This window comes from Camelina sativa, chromosome 4, assembly GCF_000633955.1.
Source record: "Camelina sativa cultivar DH55 chromosome 4, Cs, whole genome shotgun sequence".
NCBI lineage: Eukaryota > Viridiplantae > Streptophyta > Magnoliopsida > Brassicales > Brassicaceae > Camelina > Camelina sativa.
In genome coordinates this window covers 13,269,315-13,283,506 of record NC_025688.1, presented here as the reverse complement: position 1 = coordinate 13,283,506, position 14,192 = coordinate 13,269,315, and the positions used below count along the sequence as shown (strand labels likewise).

General features: G+C 36.5%; 2 protein-coding genes across 2 annotated transcripts; one reads left to right on the top strand and one right to left on the bottom strand.

Moving 5' to 3' along the window:
• Nucleotides 7,880-9,852, bottom strand: LOC104780427 (protein UPSTREAM OF FLC-like). The gene is made up of 4 exons (XM_010504922.2): nucleotides 9,460-9,852; nucleotides 9,318-9,387; nucleotides 8,507-9,232; nucleotides 7,880-8,198 (listed from the first exon to the last, which is right to left on the bottom strand). Exons 1-4 carry the CDS (start codon nucleotides 9,650-9,652, stop codon nucleotides 8,111-8,113), a joined length of 1,077 nt encoding a protein of 358 aa, XP_010503224.1. The 5' UTR covers nucleotides 9,653-9,852; the 3' UTR covers nucleotides 7,880-8,110.
• Nucleotides 10,688-13,385, top strand: LOC104780426 (histidine--tRNA ligase, chloroplastic/mitochondrial). The gene is made up of 10 exons (XM_010504921.2): nucleotides 10,688-11,037; nucleotides 11,138-11,233; nucleotides 11,348-11,436; nucleotides 11,569-11,698; nucleotides 11,801-11,893; nucleotides 12,068-12,142; nucleotides 12,285-12,402; nucleotides 12,482-12,624; nucleotides 12,711-12,839; nucleotides 12,939-13,385. Exons 1-10 carry the CDS (start codon nucleotides 10,729-10,731, stop codon nucleotides 13,239-13,241), a joined length of 1,485 nt encoding a protein of 494 aa, XP_010503223.1. The 5' UTR covers nucleotides 10,688-10,728; the 3' UTR covers nucleotides 13,242-13,385.

Genomic DNA, 14,192 nt, shown 5'->3' with positions numbered 1-14,192 from the left:
TCTGCCAGAAAAAATGTTGAACCTTCGGAGGGACCTCAAGTTTCCAAGCTTGTGCCCTAAGGGCCGAACACGATGGTCCATATTCAACCTCTTTAATTAATTCACGTGCTAGCCGATAATCCGATTTGACCGAATATTTCCCTGATTTAGTAAAGTGCCGAATCAATTTATCTGGTTTAAAAAATTTACTGATCTCCATAGTTTGAATAATCTGGACATCCATCGGGTCCATGAACTCCTCAAGGATTGGCATATGCCACTCCTTAGTGATTGGATTAATCAAATGATTAACCATTAAATTGGGATGTAACAATCTCCCTCGGCCATTAGCTGGTCTTGGCTGAATATCCGGTATCCAAGGATCTCGCCATACCGAAACATGACAGCCCGAACCTATCGCCCACCTTGATCCATGTTCCACCAAACCTTTAGTTGAATAAATACTCCTCCAGTAAAACGACGGGGAGTATGGCTTCTTAGCTTGTAAGGGATGTTTATTCCAAAACTATCTACCTTGCAAGACCCGAGCCATAAGGGAATTCGGGAAATGAATTAGCCGCCAATAATGCTTAGCCAACATTGCGTCATTGAATTTTTCTAAAGCACGAAAACCCAAACCACCTTCACATTTGTCCTTACACAATTTATCCCAAGCTACCCAGTGCATGCCTCTTGCCTTATCATTGGACTTCCACCAAAATTTTGAAATAGCACTCATTAATTTAGACGTTAACTCATGTGGTAACTTATAACAAGACATAACATGGGTTGGAAGAGCCAACGCTACCGACTTAATCATAACGTCCTTTCCACCTTTCGATAAATACTTCGCAGACCAACCATTCACGCGATCATCCAACCGCTCATTGACATAACTAAAAACCTTTGTTCTCGAACCCTGTAGATTTTCAGGAATACCCAAATACGAACCCATACCCCCTTCTTTGGATATACCCATTACAAGTTTTAACTGAGTCCTTATTTCAGGTAAGACTTTCTTGCCAAACATGATGGAGGATTTCTCCAGATTAACCTCTTGTCCCGACGCTTTCCCGTAGTATCCTATAATCTCCATAACCGTAGAGCAATCAGCCGCCTCAGCTTTGCAAAAAAATAAACTGTCGTCTGCAAACAACAAATGTGAAATAGTGGGACAATCCCAAGCTAAACTGATACCCGTAATTCTATTCTCCCTTTCCGCCTTTTTAATATTGGCAATTAAAACCTTTGTACAAATTATAAACAAGTAAGGAGATAAAGGATCCCCCTGACGTAAACCCCTTTGTGGCTTAATAGAACCCCGAGGCTGTCCATTAAGAAGGACTTGATACAAAACCGATGATACACACCACATAATCCATGAGATCTATTTCCTATTAAACCCCAATTTGACCATAACCGCTTCTAAGAAATCCCATTCAACACGCTCGTAAGCTTTACTCATATCTGTCTTAAAGGCCAAAAACTCAGATTTACATCGGGGATTTGTATTTAAACCATGAAACATTTCCTCGGCGACAATAATATTATCTGTGATTAACCGACCAGAAACGAACGCCGATTGTGTTTCTGAAACAAGAGATGGAAGAAACCGCTTAAGCCTGAAACATAGGACCTTAGATATAATCTTATAACTCACATTGCAAAGGCTAATCGGTCTAAATTTCGTCTACGTTGAGGCCTTTCATTTTTCGGGATGAGACAAATATTTGTTTCATTTAACTGCAGATCAAATTGATCCGTACAAAAGAAATCTTTAACCAAAGCCACCAAATCTCCCTTTAGTGAAGACCAAAAACGCTGAAAAAACAAAGCTGTCCTCCCATCAAGTCCCGGTGATTTCTCGAAATGCATAGCAAACAAAGCTTAACGAACTTCTGATTCCCTAATGCCCCTTGTTAAGCCTCGATTCATACTATATGTAATTAATGGAGAAACTTCCTGAAGCATCTATGGAACCCCCCTCACCTCAGACCTCTTAAAAAGGTCCGCAAAAATATTTTGATGCAATATCCTCCATACCAGATTTCGTCTCGGTCCAGACATCGTCGGGACCGTATAAACCAGCAATCTTATTTCTTGCCCGCCGCTGTTTCGTGGACGCATGAAAGAACTTAGTATTTTTGTCACCAACTCTTAACCAGAACTTCCTACTTTTCTGTTGCCAATATAACTCCTCATCCCGATAACCCTCCTTTAGTTTCCTTTCTATACTCCGGATTTCTTCTTGCGAAATCGAATCATCCATTTTTGCCTCCTACAAAGCCGCCTTGAACGAGGAAACAAGGGTCAGCCCAGAAAAAACAATGTTTTTTCGCCACCAAGAAATCGTATTATGGCAATTCCTTAACTTATCCACAAAAACCGGAGTCCGAAATTTTTTTGTGCGATTCCACCCAGACTCCACCGCCCCAGCTAAACCATCTTTCCCTAACCAGCGCTTATCAAAGCAAAACTGTTGATGCCGCCGTAAATCCGTTTTAAAACACGTGGCTAAAATAGGACAGTGATCAGAACCAATCATTCCCAGATAATCAACCTACCTCAAAACCGTGACTTATAAGGGTAAAGATCGGGTGGCGTTGAACACCAAGTTGACACCGCGTTACATGGGACCGTATCGAATCTTGGAGAGGATCGTTACGATGGCCTACAAGTTGGAATTGCCACCGGCCATGGCAGTTTTTCATCCGGTGTTTCATGTGTCTATGCTAAGGAAATGCATAACGGGACGGGAGAATGTGATCTCTGAACCACCGCCTGATCTACAGTTAAACATGATAATCATCGGACGACCGGTTCGGATAACTGGTACCAAGATGAGAGGTCCGCATAAGAAGAAAAAGCTGAAACTGATTCAAGTTGTATGGGATTGTGAAGGAGTGGAAGAGACAACTTGGGAACCGGAAGAAGTTATGAAAGTAAATTTCAAGAAATGGTTCGAAAAGAGGGAAGTTCCTCGGAAGGAAAGCAAAGATTCGAGGACGAATTGGCCTTAAGTAGGAGAGAAATGTAACAACCAGCTTCCTCGGTACCGGCGGTTCGTGCGATAGTACGAACGCGGTATGAACACGGTACGAATGCGGTACGAGAGATGGTACATGGACGTATCCGGAAGGATCAGGACGTATCTAGAAGGATCAGGACGTATCCGGAAGGATCAGGACGTATCCGGAAGAATCGGGACGTACTTGATACAAACCTCAGAACGAGAATAGGACAAATCAGGATCCGTAAAGGACAACGGCCGTGATTCGATAGCCAATGGTTCCAGATCGAAAGGGAGAGTTCGAGACTACCGAAGTAGTGAACAGATGTTTGAACTGAAGAAAACGAATTCTAAACCTTACGTTGTAGATGATGCAGGCATGTAATTTTCTGGATGGAAATGGGAATATTCGGTACTTAGTCTAAGTGATAGTCCGAATGATAGTGGGAGTGAAAGTCCTAGTGATGGTGATAGTGAGAGTGAGAGTGATAGTGAAGTAGGACTATCCGGAAATGGTCGCATCAGTAAACGATGGATCGGGCCGATGGACAAGGATGGACCGATCAGACCATGGGCCGATGGGTGGCCCGGGAACTCGGAAATCTTGCGAAGATTTAAGCCGACTCAGGGGAAGGAAACCCGCGAGAAATGGAAACTCGCGGAAAAGGCAAAAATTGGTCGGATAAGGATAGATGCGAAAAATTAGGAAGTTGGGGGACGATACGGCTTATCGTTTTGGGGCAACTCAAGGCGGTTTAGTCGACTCTATTTAAAGGATAGAACCCTTAGAGAAATTCTCTAGTTTTCGCATAAGACCTTTTTAGCCACCGCAAGAGAAAGAGAGAAGGGTTTCCATCGAGCTTGGCCGAGAATTCTTAAGTCTAGATCGAGAGAAGAACGGTAAGTCTTTCTCCACCTTGATCCGTCGATAGTATATGGTTCATACATCTATGGTTAACAATGTAGATCTGTCCGTGTAGAGGCGGGGATCAGAATTGGGCATAGGGATCGAGAGATTAGCACCGTAGGTCAAAACCGAAGGTGAGTGTGTGACTGTGGCCAAGTTCCATGGTTGATTCTCTTGACCCGTGGTTTATTTAATCTCGTTAATTGCTTGTCTTAGTTAATGGTTAATGTGTTCTATTGCAATATGAATGGTGGTTGGTCTAAACGACTTGGACAACTAACCTATGTGAATTGTTTGACTTGCGTGACTTGATTGGAATATACCCTGTGTTGGTTTGAGATTATTGAACTGAGCCTAGTGATGAGACGGGATGACCGCTCCACTAAGCAAACTTGTTTGCTTACGCCTCCTTTATATGGACGCAGGAAAAGAAAGGTCCGGTGAACAGGACTTTAGTGGCTGACCAGCTCGTGTGACGGAGGCAAGGGAGGAAGAGGATGGTGGCTTTGGGTAGTTTAAATTATGGCTTTTATTTCTTAGGATTGTATTGGTACCATGCATGGTGTTAAGAATGGTTGTTAAGGATAATTTGAATCTGTAAATTAATGAATGCGTATTGTTAAGTTATTGAACCTGTTATACTTTTTCCGTTGTTGCATATTGTTAAACGAACGAGTAGATATTGCATAGGCCCTAAAAAAAAATTTATCGGCTTGTACGACCATGTACGCGTTTTTAGGGTCGGGGTCTTACACATATCCTCAAACTTGTACCAAATAGCATCATCAACTTTGTACGTTCTTAAATGATTTACAACTTTTTTTATTTTCCTCTACAAATCGAGTCTTTTATGGATTCTCCTTCTTTTAAACAATTCATATCTTCATAAAAATGTTTATCGATGCTTTTTTTTATTAATTTTCACATAATATTTCAAGTGTTGAAAACAAATTCTGTAATTTATATCGTATTATATATCTACTAAGCAAACAAAATATATCATATATCAATCTTCAAGCATAACTTTATTTATATAATTTATTTAATATATATACATTATATATATATATATATTATTTTCAAATTATGTACAAAAAAAGCATTCGATACCGCTTAATTATGCATTGCCTACACATTTACATAATATTATTTATCAACAATTTTTGTATAAATAGCAAACATATCAGTAATCATCACCATCAAATGCCCCATAAATTTTAATTTTATAACATCGCTATTCTATTGAAGTAATGGTGTTTCATAAAATTCTTATATAATTGTGTAAATTTGGAATCAAATGTTGATTTTAGTTTGTATATGTTACATATTACAATGTTTATAAGGGGTTTAAGTGATTCAATAAGCTATAACGATAAAATATGATACATAATTGTGTAAATTTGGAATCAAATGTTGATTTTAGTTTGTATATGTTACAGATTACAATGTTTATAAGAGGTTCAAATGATTCAATAAGCTATAACGAGAAAATATGGTTCGTGTTTTAATTTTATTATATACTTTGATAAATTTATAAATTTACCGTTTTCCTTACCTTTAGTTGTCATTATAACATAACATTGATGTTTTCGTATATATATATATATATATTATATTTTTAAAAAAAATCTCAAATATTTTTTTAATGATGAAGAGAAAGAAGAATCAGAGAATGAAGATAAATTTATTAGTTTTTATCTTGTTGATTATATTGAGACTGATGATGGTTTGGATGAACTTTTTGATGGTGATATCGAAGAGAAGATTAATCTCCATTTTCATAAATCTAACAGTAAAAAAAACAGTCACTCAACTGTGAATTAGTTATTAGGTAAACATTGCTTATTCGAGAATGGTTATGAAAGCAATAATTTGCATTTCTATAGTAGCGTCATTCATGCGTTACAATGAAAAATATCATGATATATACATAATGCTATTTCATTAAATTATTTATCCATATTTTGGGAAATTTATCTTATATCCTCATAATTTAAATCATATAAGATACAAAGCAAAAATGTGTACTTCACTTACCCACAAAGAATTGAGTATAAAGGCATGTACAATGTTGACAAAAAAAACTATGATCATTAATAAAAAAAAAAGTATATGTTATGATAGTCTTTCTAACTAATCGGTATTAATAAGTAACCAAGATATGTATTTCATTAAAAAAAGAAAAAGGGGAACAAAAGATAAGCAATGACAATAATTGTAATAAGAAGTAACAAAGAAAATAAAAAAAAAAAAAGAATCTAATATTATAGTTATTTATGATATAACTAATATATTTTAGTGAATTTATTTTCATATATATTTTTGGTACAAGATTTCTTCTATATATACAATAAAAATCACATGGCATTTTGCAATTTAATTAACGTTAATTTTATAATTAGGGGTATAATAGGTTATAAAACTTATTTCACCAATCCAAACAAGATAAAGCATATATGGACAAATTGAAAATCTATACTAGTATTTTTGCAGCAGTTTTTGCTCAAAAATCGGTTTTGAAAAGTTTTTACATTTAATGCCGTGTAATGCTTATATTCATATCCAAACAAGTTTAGTTAATTCTCTCTACTATCCTTATAACCAAACAAAATTAAAATATTTTAAATATCCATATATAAATAATATTCTATAATTAATATAGATATTTAGAAGATTTATTTCATATTAAGAAAAATTATTTTCCTATCATCTCTTTTTGATTTTAAAATTTAAATGTAGTGAATCATCATATAATACATAAAGTTGATAAAAATGTATATTCTTTCCTACATATATTGTGATTTGAATTTTTTTAAACGAAAATATATTACTCAATTAATATAAAAAGTGTGTGTTCAACATACATATATCCTAAATTTACCGTATATAGTAAATTATAGAATTTAAGAAGTTTATAATTTATAACTGATATATCTAAACTTGATAAAAAGTTTAAAATTATGAATATTTAAACATATTAAATTTTCAAAATAACACAAACGAGTTATATTACATGACGGGTTACATGATATTATATGATTGAATTGAAAATACTAAAAGATAAAATATCATTAATATGATACTTCAATACAGGTTAAATCCTTATTTTACTATTTTAACAACACCAATATAATATGATACTTCAATACAGGTTAAATCCTTATTTTACTATTTTAACAACACCAATATAAAATATGTTGAATCAAACTGATTTAATTAAAATTGTATTAAAAAAAATTGGTGTGCAGTATACCACGAATTATATACTAAATCACTAAAATTAACAAAAGTGTACATTAGCAAAATTAATATTAAATTAGTACATCAAAAAAATTAAGAAAAAACTTTCCTGCGGTATACCGCGGTCATAATCTAGTATATATATATATATATATATATATTTCCTTTATTTCCAGTTTTCTCTATTTTTTTCATGGGCAAAACATGTATGTACACAAATCTTAGTATATTAAGAAGTCTTTCCAAAATTTGATTGTTATTTCTGCATTGAATCTTAGTATATTAAGATTTTGGAAAGATTTACGTGTGTGTGACCATGGAATCAAGTGTAGTACCCACTATCCAGTTTGATTTTGAATGCAGCTTTAAGCATATGATCTCCACTGACCATCGCTCATGGTCATGCCTTCTCCCCGGCAAAATTGTTACTCATCTTGCCTCTTCTTTGTTACATCTCCACTGAGTCACTGTCTCACTGACCATCGCTCGTGATTCAAGTTGGTTCTTATAGCCAACATTCAACGTTATAACTTATAATGTTATGACTTAGTTTATGTTTGTTTCTGCAGTTTAGAGTCAAATTGGGCCCAAAGAGAGGGTTAGAGCCATTCGGTTAGTTTGTATGGTCTATTACCAGAATTACTGCCACGATCGAACACTAAAATTTACTTGAGAAAAAAGAAACATTTTTGATCGTTTTAAAGTTTTATGATTGGTGTTGTGGTGCAAATTTATTCTCTCTGGTCATAGTGCTACCAACGGGCAATAGGGAAACGTTGATAAACAACACCAAACGTCAAATTACAACATATTTACATGTAACAATTATTGAATCATACTCATTGAACCATACTTTGTATATGCTTACTCAACCAAAAGTATATTTATAGAAGGACAACCAACTCTATGTCATTTGGCTACATTCTACGTAATGGTTGTACATGTATCATTATCAAACACCTGTTTTGGCTTTGTTATGGCCGTCTACCACAGACTTCGGGTTTCTCCACCGAGCCACTTTCTTCCCCATCTTTCTGTTTGGGCAACCCCATCCTTGAACTCCTAAGACAACATTAGTTGATTAAATATATCGCCATTCGCCATTAAAAGAACACGTAAATCCCAAAGTCACCTCAAATTCTATAGTTTAATAAAACTGATGTGACTTTTTGTGATTATATTGTAAATTTCACGAGGACTTTCCGGTAAAGAATAAAAGTGTAGACATCGTGCCGTTTAACTACTCACAGTCTCTCACCAATCGTTGGCACTTGGCATGGTACAACTAGAAAATGTCATTTAAAAAAAAATAAAAAATAAACATCGTGCCGTTTCACCTACAACGAAGCGAATTGATTGTCGGCATTTACCTATCAGTATTGCAAGAAGAAGACCTCATCAAAGCAGGAACAAGTTCCTTCTTACTCTCATCAATCAAGCTACCACTAAAATACTCTTTCTCTTCCAATTTCACCCTTCCAAAACTCCTTAATTCCTTCTCTGCCCTCTCGAGCCTATAACTCCCTGTACCTCGTTCCACCGTACTCCTCCTCGTGCTCCCATTCATTAGCATCGTCGTCGGCCCACATTTCCTAAACGACATCGCACCGCACGATAACAGCTGCATCAGAACAGCCGACGGCCGCATCTTCTCAACCGTCCGATCTTCTTGACGCAATACCAACCGTCCATCTGCTTTCATCAATGATTCTAAGGTCTCCGGACTCGAATCTGACTGTGGAGGTGAAGTAATCTCTTCTCTACTCAGCTCCGTGATCTCATTCACTTCATCATCCACCTCTTTCGCTATATGTTTCCTCCGCCGCCGGTGATCGTCCGTCTGAGTGGAAGCATCCGCCGCGAGCATAAGACTTGACGACTCAGCGGAGGCTTTGTAGACTTTGTACTGATCAGTAGAGCTCCAAGACTGGTTACGTCGGTGAGTGACGACGGCGGAGAAGTTAGATTCTTTGCCGGAGTTGCTGTTATCAAGGTCGAGAATTTGAGAGCCTTTGAGTACATATTCTTGGCCATGAACGGGGAAAATGAAATCTTCTTCCGATAAATCGTGCCATACGAACCCGTTCTTGTATGTTCTGACATTAGAAACAGAGTAGTAAGTCAACAAAAATATTATGAGAAAGATTTACAGATCCAACGGTGGAAAAGTGAGATATTTACCGTTTTGAGGACCACGAGTAGAGACAAGCCATTCCTTTGCCTCTTAGCTCGTTCAATCGATTGATCACATCTGAGAGAGAAAAAAAAAATCAAAACTTTATGAAACTAAAAACAGAGCAAAAACAGAGGATTTTTTTGCTACCTTTGAGATAGAGACCGTTTTGAGAAGAGAGAGGTACTTCGATGAAGTGTGGGTGATCGAGTTGACCATTACGGCTGAGATAGTAAACGACGGAGACTTTTGGTTTTGAGTCTAACTTGTGGTGATTCATTCTGCTGGGATCTATGATGAAGTTGTCTTGTGTTGTTGTAGCTCTTGAACTCATCAACGCCATTTATGTTGTTCGGTGTATATAAATATATTGGAGCTGTATTGGGTTTGTTCAGTTGTTCTTCTGCTTCATAAAGTGAAGAAGTAGAGGAAATAATGTTGAAGACAGAGTTTGAATGTATTAAAGAGAGAGAGACACAAAATGAGAGAGATTTGAGAATGAGAGACAAAACAGCAAATACGACTTTTTGTTTCTATCTTTGTCTTTTTTTATGACCGGCGCTTACTTCTATGATATAAAACGTAATCATTCGTGCAAAATTACTATCTGACACAACGTCGAGTTTTTCAAAAATTTAAACATAATTGAAAGTTTCTGTTTTTTTTTCTTTGTTAGCAATCATCGAAAACGTTGTAAGCTTATGTAAATTGCGTTCCAAAATCATTAAAAACTTATGAATTTGTGGTGGTCAAAAAAGTTATACTAATTGAGAATTCAAATATTTAAGAGTTGAGTAAGTGAGTCCACTCAGAGTCATACCCTCACAAACTTTGACTACATGTCTAAACACGAGAGCCACGAGTGGAGCCCGTTGCAACGTGTTCATAGTTTCACATGCCATTAAGAAAAGAAAAGTGTTATAATTACCTCAAGTTTTCAATTTCTCTTTATGTAGAATTATGTTAAATAACATCTCTCGGCCTAATATTTACGTATGTTTGAAACAAACAAACAAAAAAAACTCTCTTCATTCAAAAGATTTATGTTTTGTTTTTTTTTGTTGGCAAATGTAAAATTTTTGTTGTTTTCTTTCTCTTCAGTTCACGGACGATTTATGTGGCCCCTGATAAGATTTGAGAGATTTGATGAATTGGTCAATATCGACTAAAACGTTTTTTTGTAGTCAGTTGCATGTAGTATCAAACATTTCACACTTCGTACAATTAATGATTCTGGTCAGTGGTCACCGTCAATTTGTTATCCTCATAATCAATCAGAGCGGAAATGAACTGAACCAAACTGATTGGGCTTTAACGGGAAATGAATTGAGCCCATTATAGGCCCGTTCGTTCATCTTGTTATCTCTTTTCTTCTGCCTATTCTATCTCTCTCACTCAGCTGCTGCAATCGAAAAAGAGATGCGAGGAGCAATTCATATGCTCGTGACGACGCGATTGAGTTCGAGCTTTAGGCCAATTCTTCTTGACTTCGTTTTTCCTTGTTCGCCTCCTTGCAACTTCTCTATCCCTAGGCGTTTAATCTGTGCCGCCGCGACCAAGGCCAATGGAGGAGGAGGAGGAGGCAGGTCAGGTTCGATTGTGGCTCCTCCGTTGTTGACTCAAGACGAAGACTTTCAGAAGATCGATGTCAATCCTCCTAAAGGAACTCGTGATTTCCCTCCTGAAGATATGCGCCTTCGCAATTGGCTCTTCAACCACTTCAAAGAGGTCAGAGATGATGAAACTCTACTTGTTCCTTTTGGTTCGATGAAAGTTGAATACTTTGTTCACTCTCTATTCAAAGTTTGACACTTTAATCTCTTTGAAGGTCTCACGGTTATTTGGGTATGAGGAAGTAGATTTTCCAGTTCTGGAGACGGAGGCATTGTTCATCAGAAAAGCAGGGGAAGAGATTAGAGACCAAGTTACTATTTCCACCTTTATCTTTTTAGTTTAGGACTGTTCAATAACCTCTGTTTACGTAGAATTGTTAGACTTAGTTCCTTGGCTTGAACTCTTGCAACCTTGTTATGTGTAGCTTTACTGCTTTGAAGATAGGGGAAATCGCCGTGTAGCATTGAGGCCTGAGCTTACACCTTCTTTAGCCAGGCTTGTCATACAGAAAGGGTAATAAACCCCACAAGCCTAATATAATTTTTCCATGAAATCTTTCAAAAGGACAGATTTATTTATGTTGCTTGTAATTGTATCCAGGTATGGATATGAGAAATGTTGATTACCATATTCTTTTTGGTCCAGAAAATCAGTTTCCCTTCCGTTGAAGTGGTTTGCTGTTGGACAGTGTTGGCGATATGAGAGGATGACTAGAGGAAGGCGACGTGAGCATTACCAGTGGAATATGGATATCATTGGTGTGCCTCAAGTAACTGTACGTATCTCTCAACTCACAACTTCACACAATCACTCTAAGGCCTTCGAGTTTCTTGCTATATTAACCTCACTTGTGTTTCCCTCAAACCTTTTCTTTTAGGCTGAAGCAGAACTAATTTCATCTATAGTCACCTTCTTCAAGCGTATTGGAATCACTCAATCAGATGTGGGTTTTAAGGTTTCAAGCCGCAAGGTATTTTTGCTTATTTTTCTCTTTCGATGTGGATTATATGATCGTCTTGTTATTGGTTTTCCCTCAAGATACAGAACCAAGGAATTTACTTGCAATGGCTGATTGTTTTGCACGATCTGCAGCATCTGAATATCTACTGTAGCTATCATTTCCCATAACTTCTTTCTTGTACAGGTTTTACAAGAATTGCTAACTAAATATGGTGTACCGGAAGACATGTTTGGAAGAGTTTGTATCATTATAGACAAGGTTAGTGGTCTAAACATCAATATACTACTTTGAAATCTAGGCTACTTCATCTACTGATATCAATAAATACTCCAGCTTTACGAATGTTTCTGCTATTGCTGATTTTGCCACCCTACTTTTTTATATGTTGCATGCTAAATAGATAGAAAAGATTCCAATTGATGAAATAAAAAAGGAACTTGGGTTCACGGGAATATCAGAAGATGCTATTGAACAGTTACTGCAAGTGCTTTCTGTAAAGTCCTTAGATGATTTGGAAGGTATGTTCTTTCATTAATTCTAGCGAGTCGCTTTCTCTGAAAATTGCTGCTGATAAGAACCTCTAATTTGTATAAGCAGATATACTTGGTGGAGCAGGAGAAGCCATTGCAGATTTGAAACAACTCTTCTCACTTGCTGAAATGTTTGGTTATTCAGAATGGATACAGTTTGATGCATCTGTTGTTCGCGGTCTTGCTTATTACACTGGTATCGTCTTTGAGGTTAGATTTTATGACATAATCTTCTCCATACATGGATACTTGTCCTTTGTTTTATGATAACAACTGATAGAAATGTTTTGTTACAGGGATTTGATCGGAAAGGGAAGCTACGAGCTATATGTGGTGGTGGGAGATATGACAGATTACTCTCTACTTATGGAGGTGATGACATTCCTGCCTGTGGTTTTGGTTTCGGCGATGCTGTAATTGTTGAAGTAAGTTAAACTTGTTGGTCATTAAGTTTCTATTACCCGCAGTGAAAAGTTGTGCGTCTCTGAATATCTCTGGTTCTTATTTCCCACACTTCCATGTAGTTACTCAAGGAGAAGGATTTGTTACCAGAACTGGGACAACAAGTAGAGAACATTGTGTGTGCTTTGGACAAAGATCTCCAAGGAGCTGCAGCCACCGTTGCAACTGCTCTCAGAGACAAAGGCCAAACGGTTGATTTGGTATTGGAGAGTAAACCGCTGAAGTGGGTGTTCAAGAGGGCAGCTCGGGTAAATGCAAGAAGGCTGGTTCTGGTTGGGAAGACAGAGTGGGAAGATGGTTCGGTAAGTGTCAAGGTGTTGTCTTCAGGTGAGCAGTTCCAAGTCAAACTCAGTGACTTAGAGTAGTATTTAAGGCTATTTAATAACTTGAACCATATTGCTTCATTGTCCTTACTCCTTTACATTCTTAAAAGCAATTGAGTTGAGATTGGATCTTGTATCTGATCGTGGAAGTTTTTATCAATGGATCTTGAATATACTTTTTCATTACGATAACAATGATTACAAAATATACCCTTTGACTACATTACATGATTAGTTGGAAAATGGTTCTGAAACTTACAATGAAATTGGGCGAGAGAGACAAAAGAAAAGAGAAGTGATCCTGCAAAAGTGCAAACTGTCTATATGTAGTTAAACTATATAGTAAAAGGACTAAATCATTCATATCTCTAATCGTCAAAGTGGATATAATACTATTGATTAGGGATTCCAATTATAGATCGAATATAATTAAGTAACCATGTTTAAAAATCTAAAAATCTTATTATGTTATCAGGTAAGAGACTAAGAGTAAGATGCTTGTACAACTCTTAGGTGTAGTAAAATTCAACAATCAAGTGGTTTATATTCGGTGATCTTACATAGATAATTAAGCTTTATACATTGGTTTTCTACTGGAGTATGAATATGAGAGAGAAATTTTAGCGGGATATAAACTTAGTGAAAAAGAGACATGTTAGTTTGTGTGTTCTAAGAAGAAACCGCGTTGGAATATATCAAAAATGTCGCATCACATCACTCTCTCCTTTTCTTAATTTCTTCTGTTTTGCTTCAAAACATTTCTCTCTAGTTTCCGTACAACCCACCACTTTCACACTTTTTTTTTAATTCATAATTCTCATCTTTCCGAGAAACACACACACTCACACACACACCTCTTCTTGTCTCTCATGTACGTTACTGTGAGAAAAAAACATTAGATTGAATGAGAATATGAGATGACGATCTGAATAAGTTGACGCGTGCATTCCATTATTTATATGTGGTTTAGAAGTTGATAGGAATTAGGATATA

Coding starts and splice junctions, on each gene's coding strand:
- LOC104780427 (XM_010504922.2), bottom strand. CDS start 9,652: ATGGCGTTGATGAGTTCAAGAGCTACAACAACACAAGACAACTTCATC. Junction 9,388..9,459: donor AAACGGTCTCTATCTCAAAG/GTAGCAAAAAAA, acceptor TTTCTCTCTCAG/ATGTGATCAATCGATTGAAC. Junction 8,199..8,506: donor TCTTCTTGCAATACTGATAG/GTAAATGCCGAC, acceptor ATGTTGTCTTAG/GAGTTCAAGGATGGGGTTGC.
- LOC104780426 (XM_010504921.2), top strand. CDS start 10,729: ATGCGAGGAGCAATTCATATGCTCGTGACGACGCGATTGAGTTCGAGC. Junction 11,437..11,568: donor AGGCTTGTCATACAGAAAGG/GTAATAAACCCC, acceptor TTTTTGGTCCAG/AAAATCAGTTTCCCTTCCGT. Junction 11,699..11,800: donor TTGGTGTGCCTCAAGTAACT/GTACGTATCTCT, acceptor CTTTTCTTTTAG/GCTGAAGCAGAACTAATTTC.